This window comes from Pongo abelii, chromosome 12, assembly GCF_028885655.2.
Source record: "Pongo abelii isolate AG06213 chromosome 12, NHGRI_mPonAbe1-v2.0_pri, whole genome shotgun sequence".
NCBI lineage: Eukaryota > Metazoa > Chordata > Mammalia > Primates > Hominidae > Pongo > Pongo abelii.
The window spans coordinates 63547607-63571323 of NC_071997.2; the positions used below are offsets into that span (position 1 = coordinate 63547607).

The following is a 23717-nucleotide window of genomic DNA, read 5'->3' on the forward strand; positions in this document are numbered from 1 at the left end:
CTTCCTGGTTTCCAAGTCAAGCAAGCATGACTTTTATAATCTAGGAACTACAACAAATTACTTTTAAAAAATAAAAGACAAAATTCAGGTCAGTCTGGGATGGAGATCCCAGTTCCCAGCGGAGCCAGATCTGGGTCAATCCACAGCTAGAGTTGCCACAGGGGTGGTGCACAGCAGGTCCCCAGAAAGGGCTGAAGGAAAATAACCAGGGTGGCCCAGAATGAATGTCTCCCCGGAGCTAAGCTATGGCTCAGAGTCACAAAGATGGGAGATCATTCTAGAAACATTATAAGGATTATGGGCTCTCTTGCAGTACCAGGACTCTGGGCAGTGCTGAGGCAGGCCTAAAGGCGGGAGCACGTTCATTTTTTGGGTCAACCAGGTTTTCAGAATCCTTGAAATTATACAGGAAGCTACTTCAGTGCTATGTGAATACAGCTGATCTTCCAAAGTGCTAGACCAGAATCTCTCTGTTCACAGAGGTGGTCCCTCCTCTTCTAACTAGGAGCTTCTTTCTGATGGGGTTGAAAACTGCAGAGTTGATACCAGGGGCCTCTCACCTGCAGATGTAGCTCAGGAGACTATAGTTGTCACGAGGAAGGATGGAGAGCTGCTTCATCAACTCCTGCTGAGCCTGGGAAGAGATTTACACCAGTAAATCATTTACCAGTAAATGAGCCTGCCCACATGCCAGCAAGCAGACCCTGGAACAGAATTGGTGTATCTGTGCAGAAACAACACTTTGACAGTCATTTCTGTCCCTGTAGTTTTGTGGGTTTAAAAAAAAAATTGGAAATAACTCTAAATTCTCATAGAATTTTTTTAGAAAGGGTCATAGTTTTTGTTATGTATACTTTTTATTTATATGTAATTATGTCACTGCACCCCACCCTTGACCCTGAGCTACTCTAAGAAAGGACTGTTTAACAACTCATACGTTAATTGTTTGCTTAATGAATGCTTGAGATGTAACAATCCAATAAAGAATAAGACCACAATAAGATATCTCAGAATCACTTTAAGACTGGTGAGAAAAGGACGATTCTTCTGAGAAGGATTTCAAGCACTATGGCCTATCTGAGACCTGCTGGGACACAGAGACAGGCAGACCACGCTGGAGGACGGTGCAAGGTCAGACTGTTCAAGATCTGCAATGGATGGCCGTGGATGTCAGGCAAGGTCTACTAGGAATGCATGCGCCGGAGAGAAGAGGGACAGCGAGTTGTTCCGTGTTCTTTTCAACCACAGCTGCCTGTAGGGTCTGTAATCACCATCTGCAACATGGCGCTTGTGAAAGTACACAGTTCTCTAGCCGGGCGTGGTGATGCGTGCCCGTAATCCCAGCTACTCGGGAGGTGAGGCAGGAGAATCGCTTGAAACCGGAAGGCGGAGATTGCAGTGAGCTGAGATCGCGCCACTGCACTCCAGCCTGGGCGAAAGAGCAAAACTCCGTCTCAAAAAAAAATAGAGAGAGTACACAATTCACACGTGGTATGCAGGCACTCCTCAAACCTGAGCAGCTCTCCTATAGAAAACGCACCCTCCAGCCTTGTCAGCCTACTCGCAGCAGCTTCCGTAGATATAGACCTTCTTAGCGTAGCATCAGCTTCATGCGGAGATCCCTTCTTCAGTCGAGTCAAGTAAATTCATTGCAAAGGTTGCTACAGACTCACCCCTCCTAGCTGCCACCTTTGCCATGTTTTCACCAGTGAGAAGGACCTTGGTCCCTGTCTGTAGACATGGACTGCCACAGATGTGGAAACTCTCAAAGATGTTGAGATTGAGAAAGCTGGGAGAAGCAAGTGTCAAGTGAGTGCAGGGATGGGAATCTTATTGTCAGAACGGCATCTAGGTGCCTCCTTTACTTTCCCCAGAACCCAGGGGTGAGATGCGATCTGAAACATTTATCTTTTTAGCTGCCTTTTAAACGTTATTCCATAAAATTTTATTACTTTCACAATGGTGAGCAGATATACCAGTAAAAGTTAAAACTTTTCATATCCCCCTCTCCCTCCCCCAATAAAATTCTTAAGTTACGCACAAAATATCATACCACAGATCCATGCAATCTAATTTTTGTTTGAAAAAGAGCTATGAAACCTGTATCATGTTAGCCACATCATTATTGTTCTCTTCCTTTCTTAATTTTGAAATATAAAGTCAGCTTTTCTCTTATGTCAGGATCTATTCAAATCATGATGCTCCCCCCCACCCTCAGTCAGGGATGGAAGTTCTCACAGCTGTGTTTTCTTACAGGGCTAGGATGCTATTTCTTCATTCATTTTAAATAAATATATTCCATGAAGCAGACTATCTAATAAATTCCGAAGTGTGGAAGATAATAAACCTTCCCTTACATTGAAAAAAAATTTTAAAGTCACCCACCAGTATCATATCCCTGGGTCCTCAAAACAATCCTAGGCATGGCTGATATTATTATGAAAATTATCTAAGTTTGTGGTGTCTAATATAGCAGTTACTTGCCACATGTAACTACTTAAATTTAACTAAATCAAAATTAAATAAAATTAGGAATTTGGCTTCCCAGGTGCACTAGCCACATTTTAGATGCCCAATAGTCATGTGTGGCTGGGGTTACCATATTGAATGGTGCAGATATATAAAAGTTCCATTACCATAGAAAGTTCTATTGGTCTAAGTAAATAAACTGAGTCTTATAAAAGATGCATAATTTGTCTAACGGCAAAATCAAAGTTAAATCTAGGTCTTCATTACAGATTTTTCTGTGCACCACTTTGCCAGAGAGGGCTTTTAACATAGTCATTAATATAAACATAAACTTCTTCATGGATCACTTGGATTTGAAAATCTTGTTTAAAAATCATCAAGGTTTATTGTTGTTGGTTGGGTTTCATCAGTTTCTTTGGGTGGTTGGTTGGTTGGTTGATTATAATAACATGACTACAGTGTGGTCATTGCTGACTATAAGGCCTCTCTAGAAATAAATTTATACAGTATCAAAAATCTTGCTAGGGAACTTGTGCACTCTCACAAGCATATTGCAGATGGTGGTTACAGACCCTACAGCCAGCTGTGGCTGAAAAGAACAACAATCAAAAAACCTTCCCTGTCCTTCTTCTCCCTGGCACATGCATTCCTTGGATGACCATGCCTGACACTCACAGCTGCTGTAGAGCTTGAACTATGTGACCTCACACCTTCCTTCCAGCCTGTCCTTGTGTCCCAGCAAGTCTCAGCAAGGCCATCATGCTTGAAACCCTCCTCCGATGTATCCTCCTTTTCTCACTACTTTTAATGTGACCCAGCAGTATTTGATTATGGTCCAATTCTTTATTGGATTATTGCATCTCATGAAGGCTGTGGTTTGCCAGTCATTATGATTGAGTTCATATGCCTTTTGTTGCTGAGGAAGTTGCATTTTGACTATCTTACCAAAAAGTATAGGCCCCTTGACCCACTGTTGCCTGCTGGAATAGTGTCCAGAAAACCAATCACTTTCTTCTAAAGCAGGACAACTAACTCTAAGATGCAAACCTTTGCCTCATCCGCATTCATGAGCTGCCCACAGAGCAGGAACGCTTCGTACTGGCTCCAGGGAACCACGGGCTCTGGGAGGTCTCGGAGGTACAGCTTTAACAGGGAAGCCACAGTGTGCACATCTGTGTCTCTGGAAGAAAATAAGCAACACTCTTTGAAACTCTTTGAAAGAAAAACTTTAAGATGTTCCTCACTTCCATCCTGATGATTCAGTGAATAGAACCGTAAATTGCAAAGGGAAATTTTGCAGAGGAGTAGAGTCTGATGAAGAAGAATCAGACCAAAACATTTTTGCTAATTCGCCCTTCTGGAACAACAATCTTGAATAAATGTTCCTCTGTCTCTTCCACCCAACTACCTCAAAGGTAAGTTCAAAGTCTACATTTTTACTAAACCTTCCTTAATGATTTTCGTCTTTATTGCTTTCTTCTTTCTTCAAGTCATTTAGTGCCTCACAATTAGCATTGTCTAATTAGTCTCTAATATTGCTTGTGTTAACTCCTTTATATCCTTGGTCCATTCATCTCTTTAATCTTCCAGAGTGCTTAAAATAGTTCTGAGTTTCACTCACGTATTTACTCAATAATTCACTCAATCAATAAGCATCGAGAAAGCCTATTAGGTGCAAGACACTGCAAGATACTGCAAGATACTTGTCAAGCACTGGGATTTCAGTAGCCAATCCAAGGGACATCAGTAGCCATCCAATCCAGGGATGGAGCCCTGGCCCCATCGAGCCACAGAGCTGTGGGGACTCAAGCATTATAAGGTCCTTACAATACTGTGTGGCTAATGCCATGATATGGGAAGCCCAGGACTCAGGATCCTATGGAAGTATGGAAAAATAACACCCAAGGCAGAGATGGGAACACATAGGTGACTTCTCAGATGAAAGAGTACCTCAGATGAGCTCTGAAAGGCAGTGAGGAGTTAGGGCATGAGACAGGCAGCATGTGTGTCAGCCTGGAGCATGAGGAGATGGGCCCATGGGAAGATGGGCCTGATTGACTGAAAGAGGCACAGCTGTTCAGTTCAGCTTCTCCATTTGCAGGAGGGCTTGGCAAGCCACGGGCCAGGAGCCAAATCTGTCCCACTGCCTCTATTTGTACAGCCTGGGAGCTGACAATTATTTTTACATTTTTAAATAGCTGGAGGAAAAAACACTCACAAGAAGAAGAGTGTGTCATGATGTAAAAATTATAGGAAATTTAGATGTCAGCATCCGTAAGTAAAATTATAGAAGAATACCACCACACTTGCTCATTTATGTACTGAGCAGAGCATTATAGTTGCAGTAAAGACCATCTGGCCAGCAAAGCCTAAATATTTAATATGTGGCCCATTAAGAAAAGTTTATTGACCCCTGGCTTACAAGGCGATTGCATTGATTCTGCAATGCTACAAGAGAAAATAAGATTCACTACCATATTCCTGAAGCTGATTATTGAAGAAATGTTTGTTTATTTCATATCGATAAAACCTGACATTCTTAGGTAGCAGCCCTGGTAGCACTGTGAAAAGCAAGATGTGGCAAGAGGTCCAGAATAACCTTGGAATCTCCTTGATTTCAGTGACGAGAAATATAGAATAGGCTGGAGGACATGTCTCCTGGTCCTAGGAGGGAAGGGAGGAGTGGATCTGGACAAAAGGAGGAGAAGGGAGGCATCTGAGGCAACAGAAGCAAGAATACTGGGGCTTGATTTTAAAGCTCTGTCTTGGTGCTTTGTGTGCATTTTATTTTGGTTTTGACAGCCAGTTGTTGTAGCTGTCTTCTGAAAAGGCTTCCTCTTTGCAGTCTGTGAACTCTACCTCAATAGGAGAACACAGGCTGGCACAGAGCCCGCTCTATGCTCCATGGCTGCCCTCAGGAAATCTGGGGTAGGAACCATTCATTTAACATGGAGATTCTGGAAAATCCTTCCCTGCTGAGTCACTGCCCAAAAATACCCAAGGCAAAGCCAGGCTAGGAAAAGTACTTTTGTCAAAATATGTTATGAGAAGTTTCCGAGAAAGTGGCAGAAAGACAGTCAGCTGACAATTTGCAGGAGCAAAATTCTCCCAAAGTCCAAAAGTTGCATCTTCCTAAAGTCCCTACACTGCAATCCACCCATTTGTCTCTATTAGCATCCTGGGACTCCCATTTGATTGGGACCTCTCCTTCACCCCCATCCAATCTGTCTTCCAAATCCCTTCAATTCTGTTATCCTAAAGTCACACTGATCCTTGTAAGCCTCTCCCCTCCTTGCACTACCCTATGCCTCCAGCATTCTATGGTCTGCCCACTCTAGGGCACAGTCCTCAACACCAAAACACACCAATGGCCAATGGAATGAGCGAAGAAAACAGAGTTTGAAATGGAAAAAACGGCGTAAAGGATAATTCAAGAAACTGGATCCTGGCTGGGAACAGTGGCTTATGTCTGTAGTCCCAGCACTTCGGGAGGCCAAGGCGGGTGGAGAACTTGAGGTCAGGAGTTCGAGACCAGCCTGGCCAACATGGCAAAACCCCATCTCTACTAAAAATACAAAAATTGGCTGGGCATGGTGGCTGGTGCCTTTAATCCCAGCGACTCAGGAGGCTGAGGCAGGAGAATAACTTGAACCCAGGAGGCAGAGGTTGCAGTGAGCCAAGATCACACCACTGCACTCTAAAAAAAAAAGAAAAAGAAAAGAAAAGAAATTGGATCTTTTGAACTTTTGAAGAGAAACAACAATAAAAAAGACACCTAGACAGTTTAATCAGGAGAAATTTAGACAGCAACAGCATCCATCATTAGAAAAGAGAAAGGGGTTATAAATACAGCTACACCGTGAATACTTCAAAGTTATAATAAAAGAACACAATTAGCTATATAAATCATCTTACAACACTGAAACTTACAGAAAGCTTCCCAGTTTATTTCACCAAAAATAATCCTGACAAGCCATGCCCACTGCTGGGCCTAGCTAACTCCTCATCCTTGTTTATTGGGTCTCAGCTTAAATGTCATTTTCTTGGGGACTTCCCTAAATACACCAGACCATGTGAAAAGCCCCTGTTCTAAGTTTTCATAGTGTTGAGTTTCGTTTTTAGCACTTAACACCATGGAACTTGAACAATTATTTCTATAAATTTTTATTTTAATGTGAGCACCCCATTGTACTAGGGCTAACTCAGATGTCTATTTTATGGTCTAAATTCATAGCATTATTTTTTCTGAGTTTGCTGTTCCTCTAACCCAATAGACCACCCTTAGATGATTCATTTTTTTTTTTTTTTAAATCAAGGGCTAAGAGTAAGTCAGGAGCCAGGTGGCTTCTGGGTTCAACGGCTGATGCACTAGAGATTACCCAAGACTCAGATGGTCCTGCCAGCCCTTCCCTGGGGGCATTGATGCTTGTAATGTGGTATGTCTGTAAATGCATTTCTCACAGACACATAGGGGTGAGAAGTGTGTTAGCTTTGTAGCCAGGCAGTGTCCATCCTGGTAGAAACTTGACAAGGAGATTTTAAAGTTCACATTTTTGTGTCTAAGGAGACCAGAAAGACCTGCACTAGTCTCACCAAACAGCTCCTTTGCTCACCTTCATTCTAGTGAGGTAATGGGGGCATCTTGGGGTGGAACCCAGCACATAACCAATGCAGAGGATCTGGGTGAGTTCCCACTGCCGTGAAGTTGGGGACAGCAAGAGGGGGGTCCTTGCTCTTCCAAATATCCCTTCTTCCACCCACTGACTCCTAGAATTCCTTTTATGGGAGGTAGAAAAAGCTACAACAATAGCTTCTCTCTCCTCGTCTGCTCATGACTCTGAAAACCCTCCCTTTCCCCCTTTCCTGCCCTCTTTCCACCCCCTTTCATTCACACTGCCCCTCTTCGGAACTCCCACACACAATTCAGGTTAACACTGTCCCAAGGCTGGTCTCTTCCTCTCCCACTCCCAGGCCAGATTCACTCTCAGGAAATCATCTAACACTGGTCACTTTCACTTCAGAGTTAATTTGCCAGTTTTGTTGACCTGTCTTGAGTTATTGGTTTTGTCAATTCTATGATCCCAAAGTCAGGCTGATCCCTGTAAGCCCCTCCCCTCTTTTCCCTACCCTATGCATCCGGCATTCTATGCCCTGTCCATTGCGGGGCACAACCCTCAACACCAAAATATACCATGGAATGAAAAGTGGGGGAGTATAAAAGGGGGTGGAGAGAGGGCAGAAAAAGGGGAAAAAGAGGGTTTTCAGAATCATGAGTAGAATAGGAGAGAGAAGACCTGTTCTCTCCTAAATATGCTCAAATGTAACTAAATAATAAGAATCAAATAAGAGCCAGTCATACCTCCTGAATCAGATTTGTCCTCTCAGCGGTTATGTGGACCTAACAGCTGCCCCTGTGAAGCCCCTGAAAAGCCCCTGATGACCCTTCCTATTTCTGGATGTGTAAAAACTCTACCCCTCACTTCTAGGGGTGGAGATGTCGCAAGGTAAGGTAATTTTCCTCCTTCCAGCTCCAAATATTTCAAAATAATCAAAGATTCCCACACCACCACCCATGCTGACTCTATAGTGCATAGGCTAGGGCCTAAGGCAGTTATTTGGCAAATCCCAGCAATCACCTCTATTCCTTTTGGCACACTGTATAGCCTTGCTCTAGCAACAACCCACCTGTATCTTTCTTCAGGCCAAGGCTAACTAAAAACATAAAAAGAAACTGAATATAAAGGTGGTGAGCATAATGGAACAAGTGCCTGATAACAAGATGCAGTTTATGGTGCTGCTGAAAAGTCCCTGTGTTTGATGCCCATAACGGGCTATTGTTCCAATAAGAACCCCATGTCTTGCTTCCTAGGGTGCTAAAATATAGTAACTTATTAAGGGCAGGAAAGACACCCCTATTGTTGTCCCAACTACAACTGCGGCCATAAGCATGGGGAGAAACATATAGATCTCAGAGAAGCTTTGGAGGAAAAATGGGCAGCGTTGGTGATTAGAGTGAGGGGTGAGGGAGCTTCTACACAAGATGACACTTAGGTCTTCACAATTTTCTCAGAATCAACCCAACTCCTTGTCCAAAATAAGCTTAGCAACTTTCATTTTTGGAAACTGGGTAGAGTTCAGGCCCATCTTATTAAACCTTGGTTTATGGGCTGCTAATTTGGAAAGAGCAATCAATTTTATGCCAGCAGGACAAGTTCACACAGGCAACTGGGGTGGAGACTGCACAACATCGGGTGGGGATTTTACTAGCTGAGTGTGGCAGAGAAGGAAACCTCAGCTGAGTGGCTGGAGAAGGTGGGGAGGAAGGGGGTGGTGGGAGGAAATGTCACTATGCCTGATATGCCCCAAACAGGGCTGGGAGATCTCCACACAGAAGACTTAGGAACGCTAGGCTGCCAAGATATCAGGATGTGCTCCTGCAAAAGGGCTCAGAACTGAGTCAGAATCACGTAGTACCGTGATCCAGGAAACTAACAAGAAGTCCTGGTTCTAGCCACTTCTGGAATGCTAACGAAAGCCGCTGGTGCCCTTGGATATAGATCTGGTGCATTCTCCACCACACCGAGTGTTTGTACAGCTCAGCTCTTCCATGTTCCTCATCTGTCCTGAAGGGTGAGCCTCAGGCTAGGTCCCATCTTTCTCCCCTCCTCTGCACGTCACCTTCTCCTGTGCCTTAAACATCACCTGAATCTGCCCAGCAGGGTTCCAGTTCTGGTTCACATCATCTGTCACATAAACTATCTGCACACTCTCCTAACTGTGCTCCAGTCTCCCAAATTCCCAATCATGGGCAAAACAAAGGCTCTTTCTGTTGCAAGCCAGGGCTCTTAGAAGTGTCTATGCAAGTCCCATAGCTCAACTGGAATGGAGAGACCCTCCCAGCCAAGCCAAGCAGAGGGGAGGGCAGAGGTGGGACACTGCAGTGGGGCAATGTACCTGTCAAAGGAGGGCCGCTCCCCAGCATCAAAAGCATCTCTCAGCTGTTTCACCAGGTTGTCCTGGCCAGGCAGACGGAAGATGCCCTCTTCATTCCGGCCGTGCTCCAGGATGAACTCTGCACATTTCTCCACCAGGATGGGCACAAGATGGGGACCGAATTTCTGTTCATAGGCCACAGTCTCATCCAAGCGTTGGCCAAACACTGCTGAGGAGAGAGCAAACAGAACCTGCCCGTCATTCTGTGCTTCCTTGGATGAACTATTTCTTGACTTTCTGTGTCACCTGTGACTTCACAGGTTTTATTGCAATGACACTAGACAAAATATGGGAGACAAATCACTCAGAATATTTCCTGAAGCTCTAAATAGGGGCCTGTAAATTTGAGGAAGTCTTTATCAGTCTTTTTATATTGACCCACATTTCTTACATATTTAAAATAATGGTTGGCTTTTACTGAATTCTTTTGCTAGGAATTGCACACTTTTTGTCCTTTAATCTTGACAGCAACCCCATGAGATGGTATTAATGTCACACGCACCTTACTGTTAAAGACACTGAGCCTTAGACACTTGCCAAAGTCAGGCAGCTCAGAGCATGACACAGTTGGGATTCAGGCCTAGGCAGTGAACTCCCAACAATATGCCTTAACCACGGCAGCAAGCAGGCCGTTTTGAGTTCCACTCACGTCACAGAGTAGTAAAGCATAACACAGTATGGCATCCCCCCTTATCCACCGTCAACTGCAGTCTGAAAATATTAAATGCAAAATTCCAGAAACAAACAATTCATAAGTTTTAAATTGCTTGTCATTCTGAGTAGCATGATGAAATCTCTCGCAGTCCCGCTCGGTCCAGCCTAAGATGTGAGTCATCCCTTTGTCCAGAGTATCCACGTTATATACACTACTTGTCCAGGAGTCGCATAGTAGTTGTCTCAGTTATACTTAGTAGTTGTCTCAGTTATAAGACTGAAAAGACATAATGTGTATAGGGTTCAGTACTATCCGAGATCTCAGGCATCCACTGCGGTCTTGAAACGTATCCCCCCAGGGATAAAGGGGGACTACCGTAGTCTATCACATAGATGTTTCATTGCACTAACCCACTGTGGCATTTAAAATAATTTAGGTTGTTTACTATGTCCTAATTATAAACATTGCCACAGCAAACACGTTCATTCACCTGGCAGAGATCCTGGAATGCATACAGTACAATGCATAATTTCTAATTAATTAACATTTGGATGCATGAACAAAAGTGTTTCATTCTTTTGAACTATTTCCTTAGGACAAATTCCCAAGTGTAGAATTACTGGGTCAAGAGGTTTGAACATTTTTATAACTTGATGGCATGCAAATTGCTTTCCAAAAATATTTTCCCAAATTACCCTGCCTCCAGCAAAGCAAGTGTGGGCCAGCTCCACCCCAGCTCTGTCCGTGTGGAGAAACTTTGCTCCACAGTTTCCCCACACCAGCAGTGTGAGAAGGCAAGTTTACAAATCAGGACAACCACTGCCTATCCATTCTCCCACCAGGCTTCCATACCCTGGAGGTTCAGAAGACAGGCCGTGGCTTCTGTCCTGTCCTGCGTGACTTTCCCTCTGCCATAATCAGGGCTCTGCTGCACCCAGCACTTCAATCCCTAGGACATCCGTTTGCAAAGTCACTTGACTCTCCCCATGATTCTCTCTCTCAGGTTGGTCCCCTCCATCCCATCTCGAGTTCCTGTGGATTCCACCTGTATAGAGCTGTACCAGGCTCTTGACCCTCATGTTCTTTTCCGCTCCCACCCACTACCCAGCCTAGGCCAGCCTCCTCTCTCACCTCTAACCGCTGCAGTCTCTTCTCTCTATCATGTTCGAAACCCTCCTGCTGCTTGCCTTTCTAAAGCATCATTCTGCTTGAGCGCCTTTCTCTTGGTTTTCAGTAGTCATCTGCTTCTCCCCCAACTGCCACAGTGATGGTTTTCAAATAGACATTTAAAGCCCTGGCAGTTCGTCAGGGACTCCTCTTTCATCACATCAGGTGTTGGCAGGCGAGAGTGTGGAATCTAGAAGGAGCTGAATAGGTGGCCTCTGTATTCCCCACTACCACCAAATCTGCTTGGCTGTTGTTCATTTCACTTATTGCATTGCAGTGAGACTGTGATTAAATACTTCTGTGGCTAAAGTTTGAGAATCAAGGCTGGCATTCCTCAAGGCTTGGCACCCACCTGCTTTCCTGGCCTGATGTCCTGCCATGCCCCAAGAAGCAACTCACATGGACGTTTCCAAAATGTAATGCTCTGCAGTCTCCATGTCCTTGAACAGTCTCTTCTCCCTGTCCAGTCTGCTCTCCCCCTTTCCTGGCTGCACCAGGAGGACAAAGAGGACAAAATTCTTTTTGTCCTCCTTGGCCCCTCTCAAATATCATCATATCTGCCATGCCTTCCTGACACCCAGATGGAGAGACTACATCCTACTCTGTGCACCGTATTGTTTCTTGAATATCCCAATCCTTCCCACACTCTGTGATCATGATTTGTATGTACGTGTGTCATCTGCATGATTGTAAGCCCCCTGCTACTGGGAATAGGAGGAAGGGCTGTTTTCATCCCCAATGTCTAGTGTAACCCCTGGCAAAAGGTAGACAGTCAACAAATTTTGCTGAAGGATTTAATGAATCAATTTGTCTTTAAGCAAGTATTTTCCATGGCTAATGGTTATTCGGCATTTCTTTAGTTTAAACACTAATAGGAATCGTCTTGGTATATGAATTCAGCTTCCCACTAGCATGCATTGAGTGCCCTGCCATGTGCCAGCACCAGGGTCCATGGAATGGGTTGTACAGACAAGGGGCATGGAAGACCTTGTTCCTGCTTTTAATGAGTTTGCCAACAAGTTATGAAAATAATATAACAGATGGACTGTCTGCCTTTGAGGGGTCACACAAAACATGGTGAGAAACAATTAGAAAATTTCAATAACCATATGGAATTAGGTTTCTATTTGTCTGTAAAAGGAGCCGGACAGATCTTTTCACCAAATTGATAGGACATGATTGAAATAGTCTGACTTAAAACAGACCAGATAGCATCAGGAAAATTCTCTTTTGAGAGGTCCGGAGAGGGGCCCTTCAATGAGAGAGGCAGATGTCTCTTGGAACAGTTGAAACTCAGGCTCCAGAGGTCCACTGGACTTGATGGGGAAAGACAGCTCAAACACAATGTAAGGATGTGCACAGAGAAGTCAAAGCTTTCAAATTCAAGCTCCATTTCTGAGGTCTTATGAGAGATGCCCCACCTTGCAGGTGATTTGGGGCCGAGCTCCTTCTTACACCTTAATATATGTCTAGTTCTCTAGCTTTTCTCCTCATCCCAGTCTATCAGCCTTGTCCTGCCTTCATCCTCTATTTTTCTCATGCCTGAAATGCAGCCCTTTTGATATTAATCTGACCCATACTTTTTTCTTCAACATCCCCGCCCTGCTGCTTCCTATTACCCTCTGCATGTTTTCATCAGGCCATTGAGAACTACAAAAGACCATGCACAACCATATTGTGGAAATGTATCCTCCAAATCTCTGCAAGACATTGGTTCCAAATTTTTACCACTCCTGTTGAGCTCCCCACCCATTCCCTCCCTTCTCTGTCTCAACAGGTGATCTTGGCTCCTCTTTCCTTCCATTATCAAATGGAGGGTTATGAGTGAACTCCCTCATCTCCAGTCCCTGCCTTTCCCATCCTTTCTCCTCTGTGTTCCTGTCTTCTCCCAGAGGAAGAAAAAGGCCCTACCTTTCATCTAGGATGATGCCTTCTTGAACTGTGGGTTCCATTCCTTCCATCTCTTCCAGTACTTACTGTTTCTCTTTGTATCTTGAAATTTTCTCTTTCAATTGAAAGATCCCACGTGGGTCTAGGTCTTTGCCATTTATGAAAGAATAATCTCCCACCTCAGTTCTCATGCAAATGACCAACATTTGCCTTCCTTCTCTTTACCATATACTTGTAATAAAAATGTCTACTTCTAGAGAGATGTCTGCCCCACTTCCTCACTTATCACTCACTACTCAGCCTGTCAACCCATCACAATCTTGTTTCATTAGCCTGAACTTCTTCACTAAATCTGCTCACTAAGATTTCTAGTGCTCTCCTAATGTTCATTCCACACTCTACTTACTGATCTTCTCTGAAGACTGATTTTATTAATTCTCCTTCCTCTTCAATACTTTCTCCCTACATTGCAATAAATCCAACCATTCCTGTTTTATGCTCCTGTTACTGATGACTCCTTTCAAGTTTCTTTGACTGTGCTCCATCTTCCACCTGCTCCTTTGGTGCATCATTTCCTGGGATTCCAACTCAGGCTTCTTTTCTTCTCACTCTAGTATTCTCCTTAGGAAAGTGCATATGATTCCACACATTTAGATATCACCTATAGACTTATAACTTATTAATCTGCATATATGGTCCAGATCTCTCTCTCTCTCTCTCTTTATATATATATATATATATATATATATATATATACACACACACATACATATATATGTACATATATCTCTCTAGATATATATGTATATATATGTATATATCTCTCTCTAGAGAGAGACCCAGATAGATATGTGTGTATATATGTATGTGTGTATATACGTGTGTATATATATATGTGTATATATGGATATATGTGTATATATGGATATATGTGTGTGTACATATGGATTGATAAATATAATTTATGAAAGAATAATCCCCCACCTCAGCTCTTGCAAATGACCAACATTTGCTTTCCTCTCTTTACTATTATACTCATAAAAAAAGTGTTTTATTTTATCATTATGTATGTAGTTATATCATATCTATTTCCATCTTTTCTCTCTCTCTCTCTCTTTCTCCTCTATTCCCATAAGTTCAATGTCTAATGGCAATTCTCCCAGTATCTTCTCTAATCTCACTATCATCCCATCCCTAAATCACTGCTTCTCCTGTAGCCTTCCTCAAAGGCAATAGCTTCATTCCATCATCAAGCGCCAGGTACTCTCCTAGGCACTGAAAAATACAAAGCCATTAATACAAGGTACCTGCACTTAAGTACCCCAATTAGCAAAATTGTGAGCATTAGAATTATCCGCAACACTCTTCACTCTCTCCAAATAGGTTGGTACATTCTTTTTTTTTTTTTTTTGAGATAGAGTCTTGCTTTGTCATCCAGGCTAGGGTGCAGTGGTGTGATCTCGGCTCACTGAAACCTCCTTCTCCTGGGTTCAAGAGATTCTCCTGCCTAAGCCTCCCAAGTAGCTGGGACTACAGGCGCGTGCCACCACCCCTGGCTGATATTTTGTATTTTTAGTAGAGACGGGGTTTCACCTTGTCAGCCAGGAAGGTCTCGATCTCCTGACCTTGTGATCCGCCCACCTTGGCCTCCCAAAGTGCTGGATTACAGGCATGAGCCAGGGCACCCGGCCTAGGTTGATACATTCCAAATATGCTTTAAACAAGCTCCCTATTCTTACTGCTGTTGCCTATATCGTTATAATGGTTTCTTTTGCAGCTCCGTTTCTTGCAAATTCCTTCCACCAGAATTCACAAAGTCATTCAACAAATGTAGGCTGAGCATTTGCTGTGGGCCAGGCTCTTTGATAGCTAGAGAGTATAACAGGATGAATGAAAAATGGTCTTTGCTTTTAAAAAATTCTCAAGAGAGGCCGGGCGCGGTGGCTCACGCCTGTAATCCCAGCACTTTGGGAGGTGGAGGCGGGCGAATCACGAGGTCAGGAGATCGTGACCATCCTGGCTAACACGGTGAAACCCGGTCTCTACTAAAAATATAAAAAAACTAGCCGGGCGTGGTGGCGGGCGCCTGTAGTCCCAGCTACTCAGGAGGCTGGGGCACAAGAAAGGCGTGAACCCGGGAGGCGGAGCTTTCAGTGAGCCGAGATCGCGCCACTGCACTCCAGGCAGGGCGACAGAGCGAGACTCCGTCTCAAAACAAACAAACAAACAAAATTCTCAAGAGAATGCCCTTCCTCCTGCTCTCCACCTGGAAACCCAGTCTTCTGAATTTGGATGTCTTCTCAGAGAAAACTGGTCACTCTTTCCTCTACTCATAGAGCTCCCTGTGTGTTCCTCGATGTTATCACTCTCCTGTAATTTTATGATGATTCATTTAAACATCCCTCTGTTCCACTGGACTGTGGACCCCTCAAAGGCAGACAGTTCATCTGGCTCAGCATCTATTTTCAGAACCTGGTATGTGATGGACCTCAGAGAGCTGTCACTACCTGCTGCCTCCCATTCCTCCCGTTCACTGCCCCTTTTCTCTGCTCAGTACTTCCCCAAACCTACTCTTGTCAAGGAGACCAATGGCCTTTACATTTTAAAATCTGAGGTGAAATTCTCTGTCTTCATCTTAACTACTCTATCAGCAGCAAGTGATACAGCAAGCCACCCCCTCCTTCTTGGGACACTTTCTCGCATGGCTTTTGGTACACCAGTCCCTCTTGGTTCTCCATGTGTCTCATCAGATGCTTTTAGCCTCCTCTGAGGAGTCTTCATTTTCTTGCTGTCCTCTAAATGTTGGAGGGTCCCAGGGCCTCCCTTCCTCATCTGCACACTTTCTCATAGTCTCACCACTTTAAATATCACCCATATGATGAAGACTTTGAACTTGACATCTGCAGCCTAGAAATCCATCAAAGCTATTCTCTCAACAAGAACAAACCACTGGATGCTCTGGAGACATCAGGACCAACAGTGTCAGTTCTTACATGAGAGAAAAATCATCTTTGTTTTTTTTTTAGCTTGGCTAGGTCAGGTTTTGTCACTCTTAATCTCAGATCACATGAGGAGTTTGGAATCAGAAACATCCCTGGAACTCCAAAGACCTGGTCCTGAGTTCTACCAGTGTCTGACCTCTGGGTCCTAATTGTCACCCCTTTGGCCATTAGCAGAGCATTTCCATCTTAATAGGTATAAATTTTCATGAATTTATTATAATAATTGTAAGTAATATAATTACCATAATGTAATTATAATATATGTAATATAATTATAACTATTAACCAATGAAATTAATTAATTTTATGCTGAGAACTGACCCCAGATACTTTCACATGTGCTATCTCATTTAGTCCTCATGAGAACTCTACGAAGTAAATATTATTGTTCCATTTTACAGATGAGAAAACTTAGATTTAAATCAGGAATTTTTCCGAGGTCATATTTACCCTGTGATTCTATATTCAGTGCTTTATTTCCTTTTAGAGTTTAAAGCTAATGGACTAAAAGTTCAGAGATCTTAAAGTCTCAAAGGGGGTTCTCTAATGCCAGACCATGCCAGCCCATGCCAGCCCCACCTCCTCTCATACCATGTTCGCCTTGTCTCCAGTCCTCAGACCTAAAATTTTGGACCCCATCCTGAACAATCACAGAAGGGTGAGGCCTCACTACCACACTAGTAACTGCCCTAGCTCTTCCCACAATCCATCTCCACCCCTTACCCCTCAACCCCTTCCTTAGATTTGCTGGAAAACTCCAGGAAACTGGGTTGGTTTGGGGAAGTGGAAATAGAAAGAGCAACTGTCACCTCCCTTCCCACCTTGGTCCTCCTTTGTCATCACTCAAACACTCCTAAGATCAGGACAAGAGCCCCTCCCCACCCCGCCTCTAGCCCAGCCCAGGCCTCAGGGAGAGCTCCCCACCCCCATACACACTGTGCCTGCCAGCTCAGCACTGATACCTCTTTCCCAGGGTATCAGTTCCAGAAGCACTCCCCACCCCTGACAGGAGAGGGTAGAGGCTCTGGGAAATGAGTCTTTTAGTGGAAGAAGTGAACCACAAAATAAAAAAGAAATACCTTTCTTTCGGAGCCTGGGGGTTTTCCTCCTGAAATCCCAGCAAACAAGCAGTGCCAGGGCAGGAAAGCCACAGCCCAGTTCCCACCGCGGCATCCTGGGGATGTGAGGCATGGCAGGGCCGAAGACTCACGCCTCCGATGAGCCAGCCTCAGGCCTTCCCTCCTCCCCAGACTGGAAGAACCCTCTTCTCTCACTTGCAGATCAGCACATGCTTGCAAATACTGCTCAGGTTCTGACTATAAAAAGGAAACCATGGGATCTGTCTGCACCTGCCCCAGCCCTCCTGGCCCTCCTTCCCCCAGCACTTCCCCTCCCCACTCACCTTTACACACAGGACTCTCCGGCTTTTAAACAGTGAACATAAAGCTGTCAAGGCCCGCAATAAAAATAAGTGCCTCCTTTTACTTAGCAGCTAATTGTCAACTGCCATTCAGGGGATACCTCCCAGGTGGGTTAAAAAAAAATCCCACGCGGGAACCCTTACCAGCATTGTTCTATATATCAAAGTGTCTGGCAGAAACACAGAATTTCACTTAGCGTTTATGAAGCCAGCCCACCATTCCCTGGAAATGCTTTCAGAGTTGCACATGGCTCCGTGGGGGCCTTCAGAGATAATGATCTTGAAGGTAGGTTGTTGGGTAGACTGAGATGATTTTGTCCTCCTGATGAGCAGATACAGTAAATAGTGCAGCAAACCTATCAGACATGCCCAGGAGACAGCAAACGGGCTCTCAGCATTACAGAGAGACAGGCAAGGTTGTCAGGAAGGGCCGTGGGGCTGTCTCATACTGCCAACCCAGTGTTTATTCTCCATTCATTAATAGGCCAGGAATCACGGACTCATCTGACTCCACATTCTCTCTGCATGTCACATTCACTCCCACCTCCTGGCAATGTTACCTCCAAAACATTGTGCAAACCTGTTTGCTTTTCTGCATCTCCACTGCCACCACCCATGTCCAACCTACCATCTGTACTTTCTGCCTGGACAATGGCTTGAGTTTCGTATCTGGTCTCCTGCTTTCATTCTGATCTGCCACCTCCAGCCCAATCCATTTTCCATACAGCAACTAGAATGACCTTTTAAATAGAATCGATTTTTTTCACCTTCTTCCTTGAAATCCCCAATGACGACTTATTTTTGTTAGGATGAAGACCAACATCCTCAACAAAGCTATCTCCCCTTTTATTACCCTCCCCTCACTCCAGAGCCTGTTCTTTCTGTCACAGGACCTTTGCACATGCTATACCCTGTGACTAAGACACCATTCTGTTTCCCCCTTTTCTGTCTAGTTAGCTTCTGCTGGCCTTTCAGAGTTAAGCTTAATCATCACTATTTCAAGGAAGCCTTCCTTGACCTACTTGACAAAGATATTTTTTCCCCATATGGCGTCATGTGTTTTTCCCACATGGCTCTTTTCACGGTTGTAACTGTGTTTTCCCTTGGCTCTTTAAAAGTAATTGCTGTGTCTTCTCCTAGCTTGTGAGCTCTTTGAGAGAAAAGACTTTGGCTTTTTTTTCTCTCTCTCCTCTCTCTCTCTCTCTCTCTCTCTCACTGTTGTGCCCCAGTGTTAGCATAGAACTGGGCACACGGCACATATTAAAGAAGGAGTTGTTGACCAAATGAATAAATAAGTATCTGTCTGTTGTTAGGAGCTGAGGGCAGGAGAGATGAGGGAATTCATGGAAATAAGTAAAAATAATCTATTTTAATATCGAATGTAGCTGGTGAGAAAGACCAGAACACATGGAATAACAATGACTGCACACCCCTCCAGGCTAAATTGTGCTGTGGATTATGAAATCATGCTCGGAAAGGTGCAGAGAACTTAAAAGAATGAAAGGAGAAAAGAGATCCAAGGTATATAACAATTCAATATTTACATACCGTATGCCTCCTGTTGGCAAACACACAATGATGCTTAAAACACAAGATCTTCTTTTTCAAGATGGCTAACTACAAGCATTTCCAGTAATCTCATCCACTTAGAGGAACCAAGCTAGTGTGCAGACAACCTCACTTTAAATGCAGTGTTCAAGAAAGAACTTGGGAGTTCAACAAAAAAGTGAGAGGAAGCTTTGAAATCCAGGAAGAAAGAAAGCAGGAAGGCTGTGTGGCTGAGGCCAGCGGGGAAAGGGGAGTGAATCCCCCAAATGGGAGAGGATGAGTGCGTGCCTTTCTGCTGTCCACTTTCCCACTGGGGAATTATACAATCCAGGCCGTAGGAGAGCACCTTGACTCTCCCACACCACGAATCTAACTTGGGGAGTGGCAAGAAGACCATGATAGGGAACTGCTCCAGGGAATGTCCTACACCCTTTTTGAAACCTGGCTGGCTGCTGTGGGACAACATTCTGGATCGGAGCTCTTACAGACTGTGCATAGGGGAACTTGGGTGGTGCTTGCAGGACTGGGGCTTGAGTGGGGGATGAACTCCTGCAGCCCGTTCTGAGAAGCAAGTGTGGAGTGGGCTCCAGCCACTGGCATTGCGACCAGGCACATCACCATCCCAGGTCCTAAGCAAGAGGAGAGTTGTTGTGGAGGCTTGGTCTTAAGCTGAATGGCATCTCCTATGGCCTAGGACTGAGTTGTGGACTAGGTGCGTCCTGCCAGGACTGACTGGGTGGCCAAGTTGGCTGCCATGGCCAGGATGGAGGAGGGAACTTTGCTGGGACTGGGGTGTGAGACGAAAGCAAGTCTCATTCCTGTGGGCCAAAGCAGTGGCCACTGGGACAGCCCTATCCTCCCTATCCTAAGACTTCAGGACAGCAAAGGTTGCCCCTCACCAAGCATTTCACAAGTGGCCTAAGGACTTCCTCTACCCCCTAATCAAGGCTGGTGCATGCATATGCCATTGGAGGGCCTGAGTACAAGCTTGCTTGGTCCAGCTCTGCCCAACTTTGCCCCCTACTCCAAGACAGAGTGTGGGATCCAGGCTCCTGGGTGTTCCACAACCCAATTACCACCTGAGTTACCCAAATACCTCTTCTGGGGAACAAAGGTCGGGCATAAATCTCCATGCTACCCCCACCGCTTGTTCTTACCTGCAAGCACCATCTACTAGCCCGGAAGCTGGCCCACACAGCCCACTGAAACTTGAAACAACTGCTAACACAAAAGCACTGTGCTTGAGAACTAGAAGAACATTTCATGACCACATTTACACCCACTGCCCCCACCATCCTCACTGCCCAAAAGGTCAAAAGCCCACTCACCTGCCCAGTACACCACTACTACAATCAGCATCCAAAAAAGCCCCCCACAGGCCCAAGAATCGGCCTGCCTGGAACTGCCAATACAGGTGCCAGCATATGCTGCCTGAGGTCACAAGGAGAAACACACTTGGCCCACCACTGCTACCACTGAAACCTGAAAAAGTAACCAATAACTGCACCCTAACACACTAAGGAATCCATAGATACTACTAAGGCTATTTATGACCAGGGAAATCATACAGCGTCTTGCATATACTAAGGAGCAAAGCCAAATGGCCCTACCCAACCAATATCATAGTCACATCTTCAAGAAAAAATGTCCCCACCCCATAATGAATGTAAATTCAAAAATAAGAGGAAGTGACTATTGCTTCAGATGTGCAGAAATCAATGTAACAATACAGGAAGCACGAAAAAGCAATGTAATATGACACCCTCAAAGGAAAACAATAATTCTCTAGCAATAGCTCCTAACCAAAAAACCTCAAAATCCCAGATAAAGAATTCAAAATATTGATTTTAAGGAAGCCTAATTAGATGAAAGAGAAATATAAAATCAATACAAAGAAATCAGAAAATAAATTCAGGATATGAATGATAAATTTACCAAGAAGATAGATATCTTTTTAAAAATCCAAACAGGAATTCTGGAACAAAATACATTTATTGGAGGAATTACAGAAAACATTCAAAAGCTGCAACAGTAGACTAGACCAAGCAAAATGCAGAATTTCAGAACCTGAATACAAGTATTTTGAAATAATCCAGCCAGGCAAAAATAAAGAAAAAAGAATAAAAAGGAATGAACAAAGTGAGTCATTTGGAACTACATAAACAAACTGATACAACAATTCTAAATACATATGCACTCAACACGGAGCATCCAGATTCATGAAACAGATATTACTGACCTAAAACTAAAAAAGAGATTGACAGCAACACAGTAATAGTGGGAACTCAACACTCCATTCTCAGCATTACCCAGATCATCTAGACAGAAAATCAATTAAAAAGTCTTAAATTAGACTTTACACCAAATGGGATGAATAGACTTTTACAGAACATTCTATATAACAATTGCAAAATATACATTCTTCTCAACAACACAGGGAACATTCTCCAAGACAGGCCATATGTCAGGCCACAAAACAAGTCTCAAAAAATTTTTAAAAACTGAAATCATATCAAGTATCTTCTCAGACCACAATGGAATAAAATTAGAAATCAATACCAAGAGGAACTTCAAAAACTATACAAATACATGGAAACTAAACAACATGCTACCGAATGATCATTGGGTCAATGAAGAAATTAAGATAGAAATCTAAAAATTTTTTACACAAATGAAAATACAAAAACATACCAAAACCTGTAGGCTACAGCAAAAGCAGTGCAAAGAGGGACGTTAATAGCATTAAATGCCTACATCAAAAAGTAGAAAGAGTACAAATTAACAACCTAACTTCAAACCTCAAGAAACTAGAAAAGCAAGAACAGACCAAACTCAAAATTAGCAGAAGAAAAGAAATAACAAAGGTCAGAGCAGAACTAAATGAAATAGAAACCAAATAAACAATAGAAGGGATCAACAAAATGAAAAGTTGGCTTTTCAAAAAGATAAACAAAATTGTTAGACTTCTAGCTAGACTAATCAAGAAAAAAAGAGATACAAACAAACAAATCAGAAATGAAAAAGGAGACATTACAACTAATACCATCGAAATACAAAAGATCATCAGAGATTATTATTAACAACTAGATGCCCACAAACTAGAAAACCTAGAGGAAATGGATAAATTCCTAGAAACATATACCTCCCAAGATTGAAGCAGGAAGAAATAGAAAGTCTGAAGAGACCAACAATGAGTAGTGAGATTGAATCAGTAATAATAAATCTTCCAAAAAAGAAAAACCCAGGACCAGATGTATTTACAGTTGAATTCTACCAAACATACAAAGAAGTTCTAATACCAACCCTCCTGAAACTGTTCCAAAAAACTGAGGAGAGAATTCTCCCTAACTCACTCTACAGGGTCAGTATCTCTGTGATACCAAAACCAGACAAAGACATAACAACAACAAAAAAGAAAACTACAGATCAATATCCCTGATGAATATAGACTCAAAAATCCTCAACAAAATACTAACAAACCAAATCCAACAGCACAGCAAAAAGATAATACGCCATGATCAAATAAGTTTTATATCAGGAATGTAAGGATGATTCAATATACACAACTCAATAAATGTGATACGTCACACAAACAGAGTTAAGGCAAAAGCCATATGATCATCTCAACAGACACAGAAAAAGCATATGATAAAATTCAGCATCTGTTCATAATAAAAATTCTCAACAAACTAGGCATAGGAGGAACGTGCCTCAAAATAATATAAGTCATATGCAACAAATGCACAGCCAACATCATACTGAATGGGAGAAAGTCTAAAGTGTTCCCTCTAAGAACTGAAACAAAACAGGGATGCCAACTTTCACCATTCCTACTCAATAGAGTACTGGAAGTCCTACCCAGAGTAATCAGGCAAAAGAAAGGAACAAGTGGTATCCAAATTGGAAAAGAGGAGGTCAAATTATCCCTATTCGTTGATGATGTGGTCTTATACCTAAAAAAACTTAAAGACTCCACCAAAACACTCTTAGATCTGATAAATGCATTGAGTAAAGTTTCAGGATATAAAATCAACATACAAAAATCAGTAGCATTTCTATACACCAGTAATGATCTAGCTGAAAACAAAATCAAGAAGGCATTCTGATTTACAATAGCTACAGAAAATAAAATACCTTGGAATATATTTAACCAAGGAGATAAAAGATCTCTACAAGGAAAACTACAAAATCACTGACAAAAGAAATTGTAAATGACACAAACAAATTAAAAAATCCCATGCTCATGCATTGGAAAAATCAATATCATTAAAATAATCATACTACCCAAAGCAATCTACAGATTCAATGCAATTTCTATCAAAATACCAATGTCATTTCTTCACAGAACTAGAAAAAAAATCCTAAAATTTATATTTAACCAAAAAAGGACTCAAATAGCCAAAGAAACCCTAAGCAAAAAGAACAAGACTGGAGGCATCATATTACTTGACTTCAAATTATACTACAAGGCTATGGTAACTAAAACAGCATGTCACTGGTATAAAAACAGACACACAGATCAATGGAACAGAATAGAGAACCCAGCAATAAAGCCACATATTTATAGTCAACT

At 43.1% G+C, this 23717-nt stretch overlaps 1 protein-coding gene across 2 annotated transcripts in view; it reads right to left on the reverse strand.

The window, feature by feature from the left end:
- Positions 1-23717, reverse strand: part of ARHGAP25 (Rho GTPase activating protein 25) — a 92512-nt gene that overhangs the window by 9940 nt on the left and 58855 nt on the right. The window contains exons 5-7 of one of the 2 annotated variants that reach the window (XM_054545991.2): positions 9424-9628; positions 3517-3649; positions 561-634 (exon numbers count right to left, since the gene is read on the reverse strand). In XM_054545991.2, the coding sequence (XP_054401966.1) occupies positions 561-634; positions 3517-3649; positions 9424-9628 (412 nt within the window). 2 annotated transcript variants of the gene reach the window in all.